The 23,311-nt window shown below is 37.4% G+C and overlaps 1 protein-coding gene across 3 annotated transcripts in view; it reads right to left on the bottom strand.

The window, feature by feature from the left end:
- Positions 1–23,311, bottom strand: part of NBN (nibrin) — a 58,458-nt gene that overhangs the window by 24,415 nt on the left and 10,732 nt on the right. For all 3 annotated transcript variants that reach the window (XM_013969289.2, XM_013969290.2, XM_013969291.2), the window contains 3 exons: positions 14,251–14,368; positions 13,529–13,722; positions 3,167–3,264 (listed from right to left, as the gene is read on the bottom strand). In XM_013969289.2, the coding sequence (XP_013824743.2) occupies positions 3,167–3,264; positions 13,529–13,722; positions 14,251–14,368 (410 nt within the window). The remainder of the gene's footprint in view (positions 1–3,166; positions 3,265–13,528; positions 13,723–14,250; positions 14,369–23,311) is intronic.

Raw genomic sequence — 23,311 nt, forward strand, 5'->3', positions numbered from 1 at the left:
CAGTAGCAGCAGCAACTTTTCTTAGCCTTCAGGTCTCTTACCTTTTAATATTAGAAAGATTAGATGATCTCTAAGGTCCTTCTGGCCATAAATACCTTTCTAACAGCAGAAATGTAATAAAAATTTTGATAAATGATAAAATTTTGTTGGCCCCTTCAAGCAAAAATAATCTTATGTACTAATAACTTAGTTCAATTAAGCAAATATTCATATCAACTACAAACAAGTATCATGCTTGGTGATGTCAGAAAATTCGAAATTAATAAAAGCTTACAATCAATCTAGTGGCTGAAAGAGGCATGGAAACAACTGGTGATATTTCAAAGTAGAAAGAAACTCTAACTGGAACACAAAAAAAGTTACTGGGATAAAGAAAACAGAATAATTAACTTGGAGAAGAGTAGTGAGAGGGAAAAAAACTTAGAAAAACTTCATGAAGGAGGTATGCATTTGTGAAATGAGTCAGATTTTGAAGAGCAGTGTTGGCATTCTAGGAACAAGGACCATGATGAGCATGGTCAAGGAGTATGGCACATATACAAATATAGCATATTATACATGTTATTTTATTTATAAGTTAGAATTATTCCCAAATAAATTAAGAAATTCTAAAAAACATGTCATATATATTCTCTAGGGAAGTATACTAAACAAAAGAGATGACAATGGGAAGAGATAGGCCACAGCTAAACTGTTGAAAGCTCAAAAGTCTAGACAAAGGGCTTAAGGATTTATTTGACAGATAATAAGAACAAGGAAAAGTTTTTAGGAAATGGGAAAGTGATTCTAGTGGCAAAGTGAAAAATTAACTGTATAGATGAATATGGAGGCAGGACTCTCACTGGGGGCAACTGTTACAGCCCTCAGGAAAGAAAGATACAGAGGGTTCAAATAGGGCAGTATCTTGATGGGAGTAAGCCTCGTGAGCAGAAGCTACAGAGGGAGAATTTCAGGTCTTGGATGAGTAAAAAAAATGACTGAAGTTGATGGTCTGAGTACCTCCTCTCTAGCCCAGTCCTTCCTTAGTTTCTTGGAGTTTATATAATAAACAGGAGGTTAAAATCAAGCAAAACAAACCAAAATAATCTGATGCCTTGGCTGCATCCCGCAATATCCTGAATTACACAGAATGTGAATCTGCATTAAAAAAAATGTTTCTGAAGCACCTATCTAACTGAGAAACCAGTTTTCTGAAAGAAAAACAAAGGACAGTTGTCCCAAACAGGTACTGGGAAAGGGGAGCCACACAGAAAGACTCAATGATTGTTTATTTTTACATATTTTTGTTGTGTTGTTAAAATCTGAAATTATACATAGGGTTTTGTTTTTTCTATAACAGAACAGAAATCCACTGTCAACAAAATAGTATCTACAGTATATGCTATTTCTAAAGGGTTGGGAGCTCGCCAGTGGACAGCTTCTCCAAGAATATGGCTCACTTTTGGTATCTACATTAAAGTAGTTTTCTGAAAGAGGCTAAAGAGATACTTTACTTCTGACTCTAAGGATAAATTCCGAGAATCTCAGTCATGAATTCTGAGGAAACAGTCACCATCCCACAACTATAAGGAAAACTTCACAAGCTCTTAAACTGTATTTGAAGGTTAACTGTTTAAAGACAGAAGTATGTCCAGTGCACTCATGGGAAAGGGTAGAGATTTCAGGTGAATAAGCATTCTCACCGAATCATAAAATCTAAGGACTAGCTGTCTACCTTTTCATATCTGCTCCCAGTAACCCCCACACCATCAATCACAAGAGCAATACAATATTATCATAACAGCTTTGACTTAGAGTCAGTTTGAATTCAATTATTTCTTATGTGACCTCTGGCTAATTTCTTAACCTCTCTGTATCTCTGTACATCAGTCTCCTAACCTATAAGATGCAAAAATGTCATCTCTCTTAAAAGGATTGTTTTGCATATTAAACTGGAATGCCATATGTAAAGCACTGCAATCTTTGCAAATTCAAGCGATGGCAGCTATTATTACCAATCGGAAGGTACACTGTCCAATTCTATGGGTGCCATTCAGTGGGCTACAACATAAATGATACCTCCTGTGATACTGCCTGAAGCACATAATCAGGTGGTGCTGTCATAACTTGCCTTTTGGTTCAAGCCCAATAACTGCTGATAAGTAACTATTAAAAAGAATCTAGGATGCAAATAAATGTATAAAGAAATACTGAATGGATGCACTCATAGCTGGACAAAGAAAAGTTAGCAAGGACAATAAATGTAAGAATATCTAAGGTAAAGAAGCGAGAAGGAAAAAATAAATGAACCACTTTCTTAACGGCAACATCAGCTTATCAAGAGAGTAGGGGAGTGAGTTTTTTAAAAAAGGCTAATAGTTGCTCTGCGTAAAATGGCTTTGTAACAGTCAACGTGGAGATGATTATAATATGTTTTCTTTATCTGCATAAATGGCACCATCATCCAACCAGTTATTCATGCCAAAAGACTAGATCTAAGTTGTTTCTAAATCCTACACAGGCAAGACCTGCTGGGTCTAGCTCCAAAACCTGGCCTCCGTTTGTTTTTCTGCTCTCTACTGTGCTGCCCACCTTGGTCCAAGGCACCAGGCTCCTCTCAACTGGACCTTCACAGGAGCTTCTACTCATGTTCCCACTTCCATTTGGGGCCTTTGGAATCCATTCTCCACACAGGTGTGATTGTGATCTGTTCCTTCTACCTGGAATTCTGCTACCCAGATCCTTCCATTGCTGCCTTTCCCCATCACTTCAGGACATAAGGTGCTCAAACATGACATACTAAGTGAGACCATACTTGATTCCCAATCTAAAAGAGCCTACTCCCAGTCACTATCACGTCACTTTTCAGCCTTCCCTTTGTACTTGGCCTTAACAGAACTTATCAGATGTGTATCCTTGTTAACTGTCTGAATCCTGACTTCTAGGATATAAAGCTCACAGTAAAGGTATCTTGCTTACTTTATTCACCACTGTTCCTTCAGTACTTACAACCATGCCAAGTACTTAGTAGCCACAAATATTTACTGAATGAATAAATGAATGGATAAACATATGACCTTTAAAAGATGGTAAAAATGGTCACCCTGGCAAGTATAATGTACATACAGCTTATCATCCATTTATATATAAAGTTGCTGAAGAATCAATAAAATAATATTTTAATTACCTGTACTGGGCTGGCCCTGTGGATCACAGTAATTCTCTGTAGTAACAAAAATAACTGCTAATCCAATTTCTGCTTCTGGAATAGGTCTAAGACCCTGCCTGTTAGAATAAAATAGTTTAAGCATAATAATACATTAAAATTAACAATTTTTATTAAGATGATATCAACTGAATCTATCCTTTTTTCCCCTCAGGTGATATCACAATTTAATGGTACAGAGAGAATTGCAAATACATATAGTACTAGCTTGGAGAAGGCAATGGCACCCCACTCCAGTACTCTTGCCTGGAAAATCCCATGGATGGAGGAGCCTGGTGGGCTGCAGTCCGTGGGGTCGCTAAGAGTTGGACACGACTGAGCGACTTCCCTTTCACTTTCCACTTTCATGCACTGGAGAAGGAAATGGCAACCCACTCCAGTGTTCTTGCCTGGAGAATCCCAGGGACAGGGGAGCCTTGGTGGGCTGCCGTCTATGGGGTCTCACAGAGTCCGACACAACTGAAGTGACCTAGCAGCAGCAGCAGCATAGTACTAGCTTATTCACTGGAGCAACATTACATTGTGCAAGTTCATCACCTTTTAGTAATTCAATTATTTCACCTGTAAAATACAGATCTAAGCTAAGGGATATAGATCCTTCCAGTTCTAAAACTCTATAATTTTCACACTAAGAACAGTAATATTCAGATGAAGCAATAAAATAATTTTTTTTAAAGCAAATCTATGATTACTAGAATCCTAAGACTTAAAAGAGAAAAAGAAAAAGGGGAGGGGAGAGAAGGAGGGAAAAAAAGTACAAAGAACTATATATAAATTACATCTATATATGTATTATAATTTTAACTTTAGTAAATCAAATCATTTGACCAAATTTACATGTATAACTGAATCTTATTAAAGGAATCTATGGTGAACTCATTTTTTGTTATTCTGTAATGTGAATAATGACATAAACCAAATATAATTTAACTTAATAATGCTATATAGAAACTACACAAGTTTCAAGGGCTTTAAAACCCTTTTTAATATGTATTACAGAGATATTTTAAGTGGTTGTAGTAGCTTGAAAGGTCTTTTTAAAATGTTAAACATTTGAAAAATGTTTCCTTTTCCTTTGTAAAATGAAAAATTTTGGTTTTGTAAAGTTTTTAAAAAGATGACTCTAGTGCTCGCTTCGGCAGCACATATACTAAAATTGGAACGATACAGAGAAGATTAGCATGGCCCCTGCGCAAGGATGACACACAAATTCATGAAGCGTTCCATATTTTTAGAACTAAATAGACATTTCTCCAAAGAAGACATAAGGATGGCTAACAAACACATGAAAAGATGCTCAACATCACTCATTATTAGAGAAATGCAAATCAAAACCACAATAAGGTACCACTTCACACCAGTCAGAATGGCTGCGATCCAAAAATCTGCAAGCAATAAATGCTGGAGAGGGTGTGGAGAAAAGGGAACCCTCCTACACTGTTGGTGGGAATGCAAACTAGTACAGCCACTATGGAGAACAGTGTGGAGATTCCTTAAAAAATTGCAAATAGAACTACCTTATGACCCAGCAATCCCACTGCTGGGCATACACACCGAGGAAACCAGAACTGAAAGAGACACATGTACCCCAGTGTTCATCGCAGCACTGTTTATAATACCCAGGACATGGAAACAACCTAGATGTCCATCAGCAGATGAATGGATAAGAAAGCCGTGGTACATATACACAATGGAGTATTACTCAGCTGTTAAAAAGAATTCATTTGAATCAGTTCTGATGAGATGGGTGAAACTGGAGCCGATTATACAGAGTGAAGTAAGCCAGAAAGAAAAACACCAATACAGTATACTAACACATATATATAGAATTTAGAAAGATGGCAATGACGACCCTGTATGCAAGACAGGAAAAAAGACACAGATGTGTATAACGGACTTTTGGACTCAGAGGGAGAGGGAGAGGGAGAGGGTGGGATGATTTGGGAGAATGGCATTCTAACATGTATACTATCATGTAAGAATTGAATCGCCAGTCTATGTCTGACGCAGGATACAGCATGCTTGGGGCTGGTGCATGGGGATGACCCACAGAGATGTGATGGGGAGGGAGGGGGGAGGGGGGTTCATGTTTGGGAACGCATGTAACAATTAAAGATTTTAAAATTAAAAAAATAAAAAACTAAAAAAAAAAAAAAAAAGACTCTAAAACGTATATGCAAAAATAAAAAGCCAAGAATAGCCAGGATGCTTTTGAAGAAGAGCAGAAAGAAAAGATCTGTCCTGCTAGATTTGAAGGCTTAAATTGTTCTAGTAATTAAGACAATGTCGTAAACGTGGTATTGGTACAAGAACAGTTATACTGCTCAACGAAACAAACAAAAGCCAAATACATTCCCATGCATTTAAGGTCCCTTGGTATAAAATAGAATGAGTCTCAGATAGATTAAAGATAAATTTCAAAACCAAAATATCAAAATATTAATAAAAAAACTGAAGAGAATATCTTTTTGATCTATGAGTAGAAAAAGATTTCTTAAGTAAAATTAAAAAAAAATACTGACAATAAAAGATAGTTAACTTTTAGGATACTAAAATTAAGGACTTTCATTCATCAACCCAATAAAAAGATACTTTACAAAGTGGTAACAGATTCTGTAATATATAAAAGTGACAAAAGGATTAATGTCAAGAATATATAAAGAAAAAAATTTTTTTAAGCCACACAAATATGCAATTACCTTAAAATCCAGAAACTGCACTTGTGGGCATTTATTCCAGAGAAATGAAACTTATGCTCACACAGAAACCTGTACACAAATGTTCACAGCAGCTTTATTTGTAACAAAAACTGAAAAAACGCACACGTTCTTTCATGGGTGGATGATTCAACAAACTGCAGTATATCCATACCACAGAATAAATAATATATATATATGCATATGTATTTTAAGTGGCTGAAGTAGTTTAAAGATATTTTTTCAAACGCTTAACATTCATTGTTTTGAAAGCAACCCTGAATATTCATTGGAAGGACTGATGCTGAAGTTCCAATACTTTGGCCACCTGATGCGAAGAGCTGACTCACTGGAAAAGACCCTGATGCTGGGAAAGAGTGAAGGCAGGAGAAGGGAGGGACACAGGATGAGATGGTTGGATGGCATCACTGACTCAATTAACATGAGTCTGAGCAAACTCTGGGAGATGGTGAAGGACAGGGAAGCGTAGAGGCTGCAGTCCATGGGGTCACAAAGAATCAGACACAATTTAGTGACTAAACAACAATTTAAATTAGACTTGAACTCTGTGCAATTATAACAATACTAAAAAAAAAACCCAGATTTAAAAAAGTATCATCAATGATATATATGAATACCTACTTAATATTTTAAGCAATTCAAAATTTACTATGCTACTAACACTTCTGAAACTATATTATGAAAATTAGTTATAAAGATGGGCTTTATAAAATACACACTTCATAACAATGTTGTATAGATATACATCATCTTAAATGGAGAAACATTGGAAGCATTCTTTTTAAAGTCAATAGTAAGATAAATGTGGCTACCATCACCACTTTGGATGTCCCAGTTCATCTAAAACCAAGAGAGAAAGAGAATAACAGAGAGCAGTACCAAAGGCATAAGGATTAAAAAGGAGAGAAATATCATTTCAGATGATATGGTTTACAGAAAAAAAGACTACAGATAAATCAGAAATAAAGAGTAGTCTGACAAGGTGGTGGGACATGATATTATTATCAATGTCAGCTGAACTTCTATACATCAACAGTAAACTGGAAAATGTAATTTAAAATACCCATATATGGTTGTTGATACCATGAAACACTACTCAGCAATAAAAAAGGACTGATATACAAAACCTAGATGAATCTCTGAGGAATCATGGTGAGTGAAAACAAAATTCTAAAAGGGTATATGCTGTGATGATTTCATTTATATTTTTTTAACAATAAAATTTTAGAAATGGAGAACAACTTTTTTGGTTGCCAAAGTTTAAAAACAGGGAGTGGGAAGTGGGGAGGGATGTGTGGTTATAAAGGAACAACATGAGGGATTCTTGTGGTGATGGAACTGTCCTGTATCTTACCTATGGCGAGTACACGAACCTACACATGTAATAAAATGATAGAGAACTATTAATATATATACACAGACACCACACACACAGAAGAACATATAAAAGTGGGGAAATCTCTACCTTAATAAAACGAATACAACTATCCCAACAAAAAACTGGGCGAGAGACATGTATCTCACAAAGGAGGAAAACTAAATGTCCAATAAACATTTGAAGAAATGTTAGCCATCACCTATGATCATGCACTGGAGAAGGAAATGGCAACCCACTCCAGTGTTCTTGCCTGGAGAATCCCAGGGACGGGGGAGCCTGGTGGGCTGCCGTCTATGGGGTTGCACAGAGTCAGACACGACTGAAGCAACTTAGCAGCAGCAGCAGCATGATCAGAGAAATATAAATCAAAATCACAAGATATGATTAAATATCCATTAAATTGGCAAAAATGATAGTCTGAAAATACCAAGTCTTGAAAATGGTGTGCATCTAACTTGATCTCTTATATACCATGGGTAGAAGTATAAAGTGCAAAACAGTTTGATACTGTTGAATGTTCTAACCCTAGTAATGTAGTAATATATCCCAAAGAAAATCCTGCACAAGTACCAGCAGGAAACATACAAAGATGGTCTCAATAGTTTACAATAACAGAAATTTATTTAAAATAATTAGTGAACAAAATGAATATATATTATTTTAGTTCAGTGATGACAGTGTATCATATAATCCAAAGACTGTAATTCATTCAATTTTATGCAAAGCCATGGAGCAGGTGAGAAGAGAGGGCAGAGAGGATAAAAAAAGGAAAAAATCAGCAACAAAAAGAGTTCCTAAATTTGGACTAAGATACTGGGAACATATCTCAGCAAGGACAAACATCACGGTTATATTGTTCCCCTAGGCTTCTAATCTTTTTCAGAGATATTTAACTGATATCCTATAGCCACTTCTTTTTTTTTGTTTGTTATACTATTAAGTCAGTCAGTTATTTTTAAAATAATGCTGGATAACAAACCACTGCAAAACTCGGTGGCTTAAAATAATCTTCTGACAACGAATCAACAGAATCATGGCACTAACCAATCCCAATGTTGGCAGATTGTATGAAATTCAGTCAATAGCTGAAGTTACTGGTTTGCTGTAACTGCACTTTCCATGACAATCAATGGTTTAGACTAACTGGACAGGTGTTATTTTAAGTGATAGTCTTTCTCTAACTGTAAAATCATCCTCCTTCCAAAACCAAACTGAAACAGGAGCCGAAGACTATAGAACAAAATGTCACCTCATGATCTGGTCACCAGCCTCTGAGCAACCTTGCACCCTGGCTCTGTTCTTACCTCAGGGTCCCTATACATGAAAGGCAGCAAGATGGAACGGGCTCCGGACCCAGACCCCGCAGGTTAACATGCTGGCTCCTCTCATCAGTCCCCGTGTTCTACTCAAATCCCCTTTTGCCCTTTCTGCACAATGAGAATCATGACAAAAAAATACACAGGATTCTGTGTGGCCTAAATATGTAAAATATGCCTTAATATATGTAAAATGCTTAAAACAGGACCAGCTTACAGTAAGTAAGTTATTATTGCTGTTGTCCGGCATGTCTTTTAAAAACGGGTCATAGGTAAAACACTGCCTGAAAGCAGCTTTCTCTGTTTAGAATAAACTTCTCCCCGCCTGCTCTGTTACTCTGCTTCCTTATGCACATTTGTAGTTATCTGTTTACTTGTCTCTGTCTTTTCCTCTAGACAACCATGGCTATCTTGTTTACCATTATATCCCCAGTGCCTAAAACATAATTATAGTACATTTTGGTTACAGTAATATGATGGTACTTTTGTTACATAGGTATTTCCTTTTTCACAGCAGTTACTACATCTCCATTAAGCAAAATATTTATGGGACACAGACTGAAGTTTTACTTTTTACTTCAGCAAATTCATTTTTTTAAAAAGTCCTTCATGGTCAGAAGAACTCCTGGGATAAGAAAAATGAACACTGGAGATAGCTTGTTTATTTATGGACATTTTATACATACAAATACCATAAGCCCTAATAATGTTTTACTAAGTGAATAAGAATTTAGTCAACAGACTGCCAAGGCTGATTTCTTACTTTGTACTTCAAAGATTATTAATACCAATAAAGAGTCCAGGAAAAGAATCCTTGCTTTAGTGCTTTCAAATGGTCCTCCCCCAATTACAAACACTATTCTAGTATATTTGATACTTTTTTTTCTGCTTTCCTATGAAAATTGAAAGTGGAAGTTGCTCAGTCGTGTCCGACTCTTTGCAACCCCATGGACTATACAGTCCATGGAATTCTCCAGGCCAGAATACTGAGTGAGTAGCCTTTCCCTTCTCCAGGGGATCTTCCCAACCCAGGGATTGAACCCAGGTCTCCCGCATTCCAGGCAGATTCTTTACCAGCTGAGCCACCAGGGAAGCCCAAGAATTCTGGAGTGGGTACCCTATTCCTTCTCCAGCAGATCTTCCTGATGCAGAAATCAGACCGGGTTCTCCTGAATTGCAGGCAGATTCTTTACCAACTGGGCTCCCAGGGAAGCCCATTCCTATAGTAGCCTATATATACAGGAGGGATAAAAATTTTTATATAAATTTTCAATGGGTACTAATCATCCAGGGAAAAATACATTTCTAGGTTATTTCAGAAAACATTTTATATTTGAGTTTTAACTTTCTCAACTACATAATCTAGAGGAAAACAAATACTACTTTATAAAGAGATGTATATTCTGAAAATTCTATTAAAGTAACAAAAAAGAGGCAGAAAATATGTATCGAGAGAAAATTATCATGGATATATCTATTCTACTTTAAGCATACTAAGTCACAATAAATTTTCAAACCATATACAATAAAATCTTTATAATAATTCTTGTATATGTTATGATTCAGTTGCTCAGTCATGTGCAACTAGTTGCAACCCCATGAACTGCAGCACACCAGGCTTCGCGGAACTTCACTATCTCCCGAAGTTTGCTCAAACTCATGTCCCTTGAGTAGGTAATGCCATCCAACCATCACATTCTCTGTCGTTCCCTTCTTAACCTTTGTTTATTAATGAATTAATTTAATTGGAGGATAATTTCTTTACAATACTGTGGTGGTTTTTGCCATACATTGACATGAATTACCCACGGGTGCACACGTGTCCCCTCATTCTGAACGTCCCTCCCCATCCCATCCCTCTGGGTTGTCCCAGAGCACCAGCTTTGAGTGCCCTGCTTCATGGACCAAATTTGCACTAGTCATCTATTTTACATATGGTAATATATATATTTCAATGCTATTCTCTGAAATCATCCCACCCCACCTTCTCTTACAAAGTCCAAAAATCTGTTCTTTACATCTGTGTCTCTTTTGCTGCCTTGCATATAGGATTGTTGTTACCATCTTTCTAAATTCCATATATATGCATTAATATACTGTATTGGTGTTTCTCTTTCTGACTTAACTTCACTCTGTATAATGGGCTCCTGTTTCATCTACCTCATTAGAACTGACTCAAATGAGTTCTTTTTAATAACTGAGTAATAGTCCATTTACGTGTATATTTACCACAACATCCTTATCCATCCATCTGCCATGGACATCTAGCTTGCCTCCATGTCCTAGCTATTATAAATAGCATTGCAATGAACATTGGGGTATATGTGTCTCTTTCAGTTCTGGTTTCCTCAGTGTGTATGCCCAGCAGTGGGATTTGGGTCATATTATCCTCAATCCGTCTCAACATCAGGGTCTTCTCCAATGAGTCAGCTCTTTGCATCAGGCTGCCAAAGTATTGGAGCTTCAGCATCAGTCCTTCCAATGAATATTCAGGGTTGATGTCTTTCAGCATTGACTGGTTTGATCTCTATCAAGAATCTTCTCCACTACCGTAATTAGAAAGCACCAGTTCTCTGGCACTCTACATTTTTTATGGTACAACTCTCACATCTGTACATGACTACTAGAAAAACCACAGCTTTGACTGTATGGACCTTTGTCTCAGTGATGTCTCTGCTTTTTAAAATATACTGTCTAGGTTTGCCATAGCTTTTCTTCCAAGGAGCAAGTCTTAATTTCATGGCTGCAGTCACTGTCCACAGTGATTTTGGAGCACAAGAAAATAAAGTCTGTTACAGTTTCCATCTTTTTCCCCACCTATCTGCCATGAAGTGATGGGACCGGATGCCATGATCTTCATTTTTTGAATGATGAATTTTAAGCCAACTTTCTCACTCTTCTATTTTACTTTCATCAAGAGGCTCTCTAGTTCCTCTTCACCTTCTCCCATTAGGGTGATGTCATCTGCCTATCTTGAGATTACTGATATTTCTCCTGGCAATGTTGATTTCAGTTTGAGTTTCATATAGCCTGGCATTTCACATGATATATTCTACACAGAAGTTAAATAAGCAGGGTGAGAATACACAGCCCTGACGTACTCCTTTCCCAACTATGAGTCAGTTTTCGTTGTTCCATGTCTGGTTCTAACTGTTGCTTCTTGACCTCCATACAAATTTCTCAGGAGACACATCAGGTGGTCTGGTAACTCATTTCCTAAAGAATTTTCCACAGTTTGTTGTGATCCACACAGTCAAAAGCTCTAGCATAGTCAATGAAGCAGAAGTAGATGTCTTTCTGGAATTGCTTGGCTTTTTCTATAATCCAAAGAATGTTTGCAAATTGATCTGTTACCTCTGCCTTTTCTAAATCCATTTTGTAAATCTGGAAGTTCTCTGTTCATTTGCTGTTGAAGCCTAGCTTACAGAATTTTGAGCATTACCTTGTTAGTATGTGATGAATGCAACTGTGTGGTAGTTTGAATATTCTTTGGCATTGCCTTTCTTTGGGATTGAAATGAAAACTGACCTTTTCCAGTCCTATGGCCACTGCTGTTTTTTCCAAATTTGCTGGCAAATTGGGTGCAGCACTTTTAACAGCATCATCTTTCAGGATTTGAAATACATCAGCTGGAATTTCATCACCTCCATTAGTTTGTTGGTAGGAATTCTTCCTAAGGCCCACTTGACTTCACACTCCAGGATATCTGGCTCTAGGTGAGTGATCACACCATTGTGGTTATCTGGGTCATTAAGATCTTTTTTGTGTTGTTCTTCTGTGTATTCTTACCACCGCTTCTTAATATCTTCTGCTTCTATTAGGTACATATCACTTCTGTCCTTTATTGTGTCCTAGGTACATATCACTTCTGTCCTTTATTGTGCCCATCTTTGCATGAAATGTTCCCTTGGTATCTCTAATTTTCTTGAAAAGATGTCTAGTCTTTCCCATTCTATTGTTTTCCTCTGTTTCTTTGCATTGTTCACCTAAGAAGGCTTTCTTATCTCTCCTTGTTATTCTTTGGAACTCTGCATTCAGATGGATATATCTTTCCTTTTCTCCTTTGCCCTTCACTTTTCTTCTTCTCTCAGCTGTTTGTAAGGTCTCCTCAGACAACCATTTTGCCTTTTGGATTTCTTTTTCTTGGGGATGGTTTTGATCACCACCTCCTGTACAATGTTACAAACCTCCGTCCATAGTTCTTCAGACACTCCGTCCATCAGATCTAATCCCTTGAATCTATTTGTCACTTCTACAGTATAATCATAAGGGCTTTGATCTAGGTCATACCTGAAAGGTTTAGTGGTTTTTCCCTACTTTCTTCAATTTAAGTCTGAATTTGGCAATAAAGAGTTCATGATCTGAGCCACAGTCAGCTCCTGGTCTTGTTTAAGCTGACTGTACAGAGCTTCTCCATCTTTGTCTGCAAAGAATATAATCAATCTGATTTCGGTGTTGACCATCTGGTGATGTCCACGTGTAGAGGCTTCTCTTGTGTTGCTGGAAGAGGGTGTTTGCTATACCAGTGCGTTCTCTTGGCAAAAACTCTGTTAGTCTTTGCTCTACTTCATTTTGTACTCCAAGGCCAACCTTGCCTGTTATTCCAGGTATCTCCTGACTTCCCACTTTTGCATTCCAGTCCCCTATGATGAAAAGGTTATCTTTTGGGGGGTGTTAATCCTAGAAGGTCTTATAGAACTATTCAGCTTCAGCTTCTTCAGCATTAGTGGTTGGGGCACACACTTGGATTACTGGGATATTGAATGGTTTGCCTTGGAAACGAACCAAGATCATTCTGTCATTTTTGAGATTGTATATGCCTTTATATTACTATGTGGAGTATAAATAATTTACATATAGAATAACCTACTTTCCCTTAAAAAAAAAAACCTAATAAAGAATAATTCTGTACCTTTGGAGTATATCCATAATTGAATGAATCCATTTTTTCTGAGAGTCAGGAATTAAAGTCTGTGAATCTGTTAGTCCTGCATCAACAACACAAGTTCCAGGAGCTGAAAAGAAACTATCATCTTCTTTATTTTCTTCTGTTATCAACCTAGCATCTCCTCCTCCAAATATAACTGCTGCACTTAATTTTTTATGCTAAAAATGGGGGAAAAAAAAGGAAAAAATAATGAACAGCCATAATTAATTTCTTGAATACATGCTTAAAATTAAATGATCCTACTTCTTGACAGGACAATCTGAGCTTCCATTAGGAGAAAACCCCTAGTTCACTAGGTACCATTACTATCCCTCATTACACAGTTCTGGAACTGTGAGCTTATTTATTTTTCCACCTATAACATAAACTTCTGGAACTCTCAGTTCATCACATAGAAGACATTCAACAGCTGCTAACTAACCGAACAAATTAGAAGTTAAAAGTTTTTGGTCTCTTCCTTGTATATATTTATATAAACTTAATTAATCAGCCAATTAACAGATATTAAGAAATGCCACAGTCATATACATGAACACTGGGCAAGTTCTGGTGCCTAGGCAGTTTTTTATTTCCCTTCAGACACTGACACAAGATCTCAAAAGGAAATGTACTAATAACTAATAACTGATAATAATTTATCCTAGTTTATAACATTTTCTTCAGGAAAATTTAGCTTATAACATTACCTGCTTGGCATTTAGAAAGACAAATGTTTTCCCTTTGAAGATTTGTTTTCTTTCCTGGCGTCCTGATAGATCAATATTTTTACTTTCAATAGCTGGTTCATCAACAGGTGGGTAAAAACTATAAAAAATTAAGTATATTATAATTACATACTATACTGCACATTAAATTTGTAAACAGAATTAGGCAATCTGGACTAGAAAACTAGAAAGGCTTAATTTCCATAATACAACTGTATTGTTAAAGAGTTTTACCTGGGACTAAAGGACTGAAAATACCAAAATGCTTTTACTATAAATATAATGACAGGTGCAACACAGAACAGCAGAACTGTTCTTTATTTTCTAAAACTACATAATGTAAGAGCAGGCAATCCTAACAAGAGACAATTACATATATATAAACCAAACGATTACGCGAATTACAAATGGCTGAGAGAAGAAGTAATACAAAGAAGCTTTTAAAAAGTGATAAAAGTAAAACCAAAACTGACAAAAAAAAGTAACAAATGGTTGAAATACCATCCATTAGAAATCAAATTCTATGTGCATATTAGACTTGCTTGCATGAGTGTGTGCTCAGCCGCTCCACTGTGCCTGACTCTTTGAGACTTCAAGGACTGTAGCCTGCCAGGCTCCTTTGTCCATGGAATTTTCCAGGTAAGAATACTGCAGCAGGTTGCCATTTCCTACTCGGATCTTCCCAACCCAAGGATCAAACCTGTGTTTCCTGGTTCTCCTACACTGTAGGCAGATTCTTTGCCACTGAGCCACCTGGGAAACCTCATCGTGTTTGGTTATAAATCTCTTTGGAGAAGCTCAGGAAATTTTAGAACCTACATTTTGTCAGTTTAAATAAAATTTTCAAAGATTTAAAAACACAATCTTTTAGCTCTTTAAGGTAATACTATAAACAACATCTTAGTCATCCATAGATATTAGGGAATAGAAGAAAATAGAAATGTAAAACCAAGAAATAATCACTGAAACTTCTCATCAGTCCATAGTTTCAACATTCTATATAGTCAGTTCTTTTGTTAGAGCTGTTAACTGACCAGTCTTTTAGTTTCTCTACCTTCTAGTAAAAATTACTAAGGTTCATGGATAGACTTAATATTGTCAACATGTCAGTTCTTCCCAACTTGATCTATAAAAATAAACGCAATCCAAATAACTTGAGGAAGAACAAGGTTAGAGTACTGACACTACCAGAATTCAAGGCTTAATATAAAGTGGCAGTAATCAATAGAGTGTGTTGCTGATGAAAAAGAGACAGATCAGTGGAAGAGAACAGAGAACCCAGAAATGGACTCACATAAATAGAGTCAACTGATCTTTTACAATGGAGTTTACAGTCTTTTCAACAACTGGTGATGAAACTGGACATTCACATTTAAAAAAAAAAAAATGAATTTACACTCAGATCATATACTTTTCACAAAAAATAACTCACAATGGATCATAGACCTAAATATAAAAGCAAAAGTATAAAACTCCTATAAGATAACATAGGAGAACATCTAGATGGCCTTGGATATGGAGATGACTTTTTAGATATAACACCAAAGGCGTGATCCATGAAATAAATAATTGATAAGTGAGACTTCATTAAAATTAAAAAGTTCTGCTCTGTGAAAGATAATGTCAGGAGAATGCAAAGACAAACCACAGACTGGGAGAAAACATTTGCAAAACACAAATCTTATAAAGAACTGTTATCAAAAATATATAAAGAACTCTTAAAATTCAACAATAAGAAAACAAACAACCTGATTTTTAAAAATAACTGAAGACTTTATTAGATACCTCCTCAAAGAAATATAGAGAGCAAATATGCATATGGAAAGATGCTTAGTATCATCATGTATCATTAAGAAAATGCAAATTAAAGCAAAGAGATACAATACACAATTAAACTTTATAATTTCCTAAACTTTCATTTACCATGTTTGTTTCAGGCTAATGTATCTTTTGGGTCTGCGATTTTATTACAAGATAATAAGTTAACTTGTACCCATTTCATGGATGTTGGCAGAAGACAGGAGACTCCTGGGTCAGAGAAAAGCCAGCAGTTAAACCTCACTGTGTTTGCAGCAGCTCCCCTAATACCAAGTTCCATGGGGATGACACAGACGGTACCTCCCGAGAGCAGTGTTACAATGAACTTAGGAATCCATCCATTTTATAAGAAGCTTTCAGCAGCCCTGCTCTTTGTCCTTGGAAGGAGATATTACTTCATCCCTCCAGGTTTCTCACTGTAAACAGAACCATGAGAAATGGCCTAGGCATAGGGCAGTCAGAGCCTTACACTGTTGAAATATTCAGCTAGTTTTGTGTGATGTAAGGACTCTCTTCCAACAGTGTTTTCTCAAAGCAATGCTTGTTGTTTGAAATAAAGTAACTGAGAAAGCACTCTGTAATATGAGAAACTCTGCAAATTTTCAAATAAAGGGAAACTCCCTTTTTCTTGAGGGATCATTTTTTTAATATTCAGACATAAACAATATTTTAATGGACTTCCTATATTAGAGCACAGAGTATCAAAATTAAATACTTCTTTTAAATGGAATCATCTATAATGGTACTTCTATAACAGTGTAAGAAAATCAGACATCACTAACCACATCAGGTACTCTATCTTACCCCTGACTTACTCTGTTTCACAGTAACAGTGCAGAGATGCAGACATAACTGCAACAAAGGACTACACTTTTTGTTAGGTAAAAATATTATAGCTTGCTTGCGTGTTTATTTTTTATGTCATATCCTTTTATAAACCATCTTACTACTATTTAATATCTTAAATTTAATCTTTTTTCTATTTAATAACTGAGTACACAGTCTTGCATAAACATATCAAAATGGATCCCAAAAGGTATATGAATCTATTAAGGCAAAAAACTACATAATTTAAAATAGTATTAAAACTTGATTATCAAACATGAACTAATAGTCTTTCCTAGTAAACACTGAGTTAGGAGTTATTGAACAATCTTAGAGTAGGGATGTTTCATTACACCCATTAAAGTTAATACAGTTACAAATTGAAGTCAGAAAAAAAACTACGCTTAACCTAAAGTGAAAACAACAAAAAAGCAAGTTGAATACACTGAGATCCTAAATAAGTAAGAATCAATGACTGATTCTAAAAATTCCAAAAACCGTAAAACATATCACCGGTAGTAAAAACTTATCATATCCCTCCATTCCTAAGTAATCTAGAATTAAAATGGTTTATTAGCTGTAACAAGAGTCATTATTTACAGTATTTATCAACTTTTCTAGGGAGACTCATAATAAGCACTAGGCAAGTTGGGCTTCCCTGACGGCTCAGCTGGTAAAGAATCCGCCTGCAATGCAGAAGACCCCACATCGATTCCTCAGTCAGGAAGATCCCCTGGAGAATGGATAGGCTATCCACTCCAGTATTTTTGGGCTTCCATTGTGACTCAGCTGGTAAAGAATCCAGTGCAATGCGGGAGATCTGGGTTCGATCCCTGGGTTGAGAATTCCCCTGGAGAAGGGAAAAGCTACCCACTCCAGTATTCTAGCCTGGAAAACTCCATGGGCTATGTCTATGGGGTCGTAAAAAGTCCAAGAGGACTGAGCGACTTTCACTTTCAAGTTGGTAGTAAGTGAAGTTTCAGAGGAGAGATCAGTGCTTTCAAGTTCTCACGGGGATCTAGGACTCAAAAAAGGTTAAGAATCATCTATTTCAAAATCTCAGGAATTCTCTGGTGGCCCAGTGGTTAGGACTCCATGTTTTCACTGCTGAGGGCCTGGATTCAAACCTGCAAGCCACTTGGTATGGCCAAAAAATAAATAAAATATGATGATTCCTTTCTAGAGGAAAGCATATTATCTGTTAACCAGATAATAAAATACATGAGACCTCCCAAGTGAAAACTGAAAACAAAGAGAAAATCTGATGTTCAGTTACTTTTAAAAGCAAATACACATTATCAGGTATAAACAGTTTGTAAAAACATCTGCACTGGGCAAATTAGTTTAACATAGCTAGTAATATTTTATATATATTTTATGTACATATACACATATATATATTAAAGGAGAAAGGGAGACTACACTAAAGCCTTTGACTGTGAGGATCACAACAAACTGTGGCAAATTCTTAAAGAGATGGGAACACCAGACCACCTTACCTGACTCCTGAGAAACTTGGATGCAGTTTAAGAAGCAACAGTTAGAACTGGACATGGAACAAAGGACTGGTTCCAAATTGGGAAAGGAGTATGACAAGACTGTATATCGTCACCCTGCTTATTTAACTTTTATGCAGAATACGTCATATGAAACCCAGGCGGGATGAAACACAAGCTGGAATAAAGATTGCTGGGAGAAATATCAACAGCTTCAGACAAGCAGATAATACCCCCCTAATGGCAGAAAGCAAAAAGGAACTAAAGAGCCTCTTAATGAAACTGAAGAGGAGATTGAAAGAGCTGGCTTAAAATTCAACATTCAAAAAATGAAGATCATGGCATCTAGTTCCAAAACTGGTGGCAAATGGAAAAAAGTGGAAGCTGTGACAGATTTTCTTTCCTTGGGCTCCAAAATCACTGCAGTGAATGCAGCCATAAAACTTAAAGACGCTGACTCCTTGAAAGAAAAGCTATGACAAACCTAGACAGCATATTAAAAAGCAGACATATCACTTTCCTGGCAAAGGTCCATATAGTCAAAGCCATGACTTTTCCAGTAGTCATGTACAGATTTGAGAGTGGGACCATAAAAAAGACTGAGCACTGCAGAACTGAAAATATCTAGTACCAGAATTGTGGTACTAGAGAAACTCTTCAGATTCCCTTGAATAGCAAGACCAAACCAGTCAGTCCTAAAGGAAATCAAATTCTGAATATTCACTGGAAGGACTGATACTGAAGCTCCAATACTTTGGCCACCAGATTTGAAGAGCTGATTCATTGGAAATGACCCTGATGCTGGGAAAGATTAAGGACAGGAGTAGAAGGGGGCAACAGAGGATGAGACGGTTGGATGCCATCACCAACTCAATGAACATGAGTTTCAGGAAACTCTGGGAGATGGTGAAGGACAGGGAAGCCTGGCATGCTGAAGTCGACAGGGTTTTAAAGAGTCAGACACAATTGAGCAACTAAGCAACAACAATATTTTAAAACTGGTAATGAAATAATTAGCATGGGTAAACCACAATCACAGAAAACTACTCAATTTGATCACACGGACCACAGCCTTGTCTAACTCAATGAAACTATGAGCCATGCCATGTAGGGACACCCAAGATGGAAGGGTCATGGTAGAGAGTTCTGACAGAATGCGGTCCACTGGAGAAGGGAATGGCAACCACTTCAGTACTCTTGCCTTGAGAACCCCATGAACAGTTATGAAAAAGCAAAAGGATAGGACACTGAAAGATGAACTCCCCAGGTCAGTAGCTGCCCAATATGCTACTAGAGATCAGTGGAGAAATAACTCCGGAAAGAATGAAGGGATGAAGCCAAAGCAAAAACTATACCCAGCTGTGGTGTGACTGGTGATAGAAGCAAGATCCGATACTGTAAAGAGCAATATTGCATAGGAACCTGGAATGTTAGCTCCATGAATCAAGGCAAATTGGAAGTGGTCTAACAGGAGATGGCAAGAGTGAACACTGACATTCTAGGAATCAGCGAACTAAAATGGACTGGAATGGGTGAATTTAACTCAGATGACCATTATATCTACCACTGTGAGCAAGAATCTCTTAGAAGAAATGGAGTAGCCATCATAGTCAACAAGAGAGTCTGAAATGCAGTACTTGGATGCAATCTCAAAAACGACAGAATGATCTGTTTGTTTCCAAGGCAAACCATTCAAAATCACACTAATCCAACTCTATGCCCCAACCAGTAATGCTGAAGAAGCTGAAGTTGAACGGTTCTATGAAGACCTATAAGACTTCTAGAACTAACACCCAAACAAGATGTCCTTTTCATTATAGGGGACTGAATACAAAAGTAGGAAGTCAAGAAACACCTGGAGTAACAGGCAAATTTGGCCTTGGGAGTACAGAATGAAGCAGGACAAAGGTTAAAGAGTTTTGCCAAGAGAACACACTCGTATAGCAAACACCCTCTTCCAACAGTACAAGGGAAGACTCTATACATGGACATCACCAGATGGTCAATACCGAAATCAGACTGACTATATACTTTGCAGCCAAAGATGTAAGCTCTATACAGTCAGCAAAAACAAGACCAGGAGCTGACTGTGGCTCATCATGAACTCCTTATTGCCAAATTCAGACTTATATTGAAGAAAGTGGGGAAAACCACTAGACCTTTCAGGTATGACCTAAATCAAATCCCTAACAATTATACAGTGGAAGTGACAAATAGATTGAAGGGACTAGATTGGATAGACAGAGTGCCAGATGAACTATGGATGGAGGCTTGTAATGTTGTACAGGAGGTGTTGATCAAACCATCCCCAAGAAAAAGAGATGCAAAAAGACAAAACGGTTGTCTGAGGAGGCCTCACACACAGCTGAGAAACAAAGAGAACCAAAAGGCAAGGGAGAAAAGGGAAGATATACCCATCTGAAAGCGGAGTTCCAAAGAACAGCAAAGAGAGATAAGAAAGCCTTCTTCAGTGATCAGTGCCAAGAAACAGAGGAAAACAATAGAATGTTAAAGACTAGAGATCTCTTCAAGAAAATTAAAGATACTAAGGGAACATTTCATGCAAGGATGGGCACAATAAAGGACAGAAATGGTATGGACCTAGCACAAGCAGAAGAGATAAGAAGTGGCAAGAATACACAGAAGAACTATACAAAAAAGACCTTCACGACCCTGATAACCATGATGGTGTGATCACCCACCTAGAGCCAGATATCCAGGAATGTGAAGTCAAGTGGGCCTTAGGAAGTATCATCATGAATGAAGGTAGTGGAGGTGATGGAATTCCAGTTGAGCTTTTTCAAATCCTGAAAGATGATGCTGTGAAAGTGCTGCACTCAATATGCCAGCAAATTTGGAAAACTCAGCAGTGGCCACAGGACTGGAAAAGGTCAGTTTTCATTCCAATTCCAAAGAAAGGCAATGCCAAAGAATGCTCAAACTATCACACAATTGCATTCATCTCACACGCTAGTAAAGTAGTGTTCAAAATTCTCCAAGCCAGGCTTCAACAGTACGTGAACCATGAACTTCCGGATGTTCAGCTGGTTTTAGAAAAGGCAGAGAAACCAGAGATCAAATTGCCAACATCTGCTGGATCATCAAAAAGGCAAGAGAGTTCCAGAGAAACATCTATTTCTGCTTTATTGACTATGCCAAAGCCTTTAACTGTGTGGATCACAGTAAACTGTGGAAAATTCTGAAAGAGATGGGAATACCAGACCACCTGACCTGCCTCTTGAGAAAACTATATGCAGGTCAGGAAGCAACAGTTAGAACTGGACATGGAACAACAGACTGGTTCCAAATAGGAAAAGGAGTATGTCAAGGCTGTATATTGTCACCCTGCTTATTTACCTTATAAGCAGAGTACATCATGAGAAACGCTGGGCTGGAAGAAGCACAAGCTGGAATCAAAACTGCCGAGAGAAATATCAATAACCTCAGATATATAGATGACACCACCCTTACGGCAGAAAGTGAAGAGGAACTAAAGAGCCCATTTGATGAAAGTGAAAGAGGAGAGTAAAAAAGTTGGCTTAAAGCTCAACATTCAGAAAACGAAGATCATAGCATCTGGTCTCATCGCTTCATGGCAGATAGATGGGGAAACAGTGGAAACAGTGGCTGACTTTATTTTTGGGGGCTCCAAAATCACTGCAGATGGTGACTGCAGCCATGAAATTAAAAGTCGCTTACTCCTTCGAAGGAGAGTTATGATCAACCTAGACAGCCTATTAAAAAGCAGATTACTTTGCCAACAAAGGTCTGCCTAGTCAAAGCTATGGTTTTTCCAGTGGTCATGTATGGATGTGAGAGTTGGACTATAAAGAAAGCTGAGTGCTGAAGAATTGATGCTTTTGAACTGTGGTGTTGGGGAAGACTCGAGAGTCCCTTGGACTGCAAGGAGATCAGTCCATCCTAAAGGAAATCAGTCCTGAATATTCACTGGAAGGGCTGATGCTAAAGCTGAAACTCCAATATTCTGGCCACCTCACGTGAAGAGCTGACTCATTAGAAAAGACCCTGATGTTGGAAAAGATTGAAGGCAGGAGGAGAAGGGGACAACAGAGGATGAGATGGTTGGATGGCATCACCAACTCAACTGGCATGAGTCTGAGTAAACTCTGGGAGTTGGTGATGGATAGGGAGGGCTGGTATGCTGCAGTCCATGGGGTTGCAAAGAGCTGGACACGACTGAGCAACTGAACTGAACTGAGTTAATACTTAATTTAAATTTGTAGTAAAATATTTAATTTGCATAGAATTTTAGATTTTTTTTAAACTTCCTCAAATCTGTTATATCATTTAGACTATAAGCTACTGACCTACATTTTAAGTATGTTCTTATGTTGACTAAAAACACTCACCATTTTATAGTGAACAGTATTCTAACCATGCAATCTGAAAAGAAAAATCACAAGTATATTTCTCCCAAACTGCCATTTATGTTACTGCAGATATGATGCTGCAGTAGGTACAGTAGACAGATCCTCAGTCTGGTGGTTTTCAAATTTAGTACAGCATCCAAAAAATTACGTAACTAAGAAAGCTATTATGAATCTTGCCAGATATCGCAATTAGTTACATTTCTTTCAATAAGCACCTATTACAAATCAGTAAGCTCAGACTTAATGTATACCAGTAGTTAAAATAAATAATACTAATAATACGAAATACTTAAAACATTGAGCACGACAGGTATTAGCCTCATTTTTCAAAGAAGGTAATAAGCTCGATTTCTAAGGCCACAGCCCTGTTCATATTCTGGTCCAAGACTCCAGCTCTGTAATGGGGCTGCGGCACCTCACAATTCCAGGTGCCCTGCGTGCACGATGCCTGGCCCCAGCCATGTGTATCCACTGGTCCTACCTCGGGGTCATTACTATCCTTTAATATTTTTC

This window comes from Capra hircus, chromosome 14 (genome assembly GCF_001704415.2).
Source record: "Capra hircus breed San Clemente chromosome 14, ASM170441v1, whole genome shotgun sequence".
NCBI lineage: Eukaryota > Metazoa > Chordata > Mammalia > Artiodactyla > Bovidae > Capra > Capra hircus.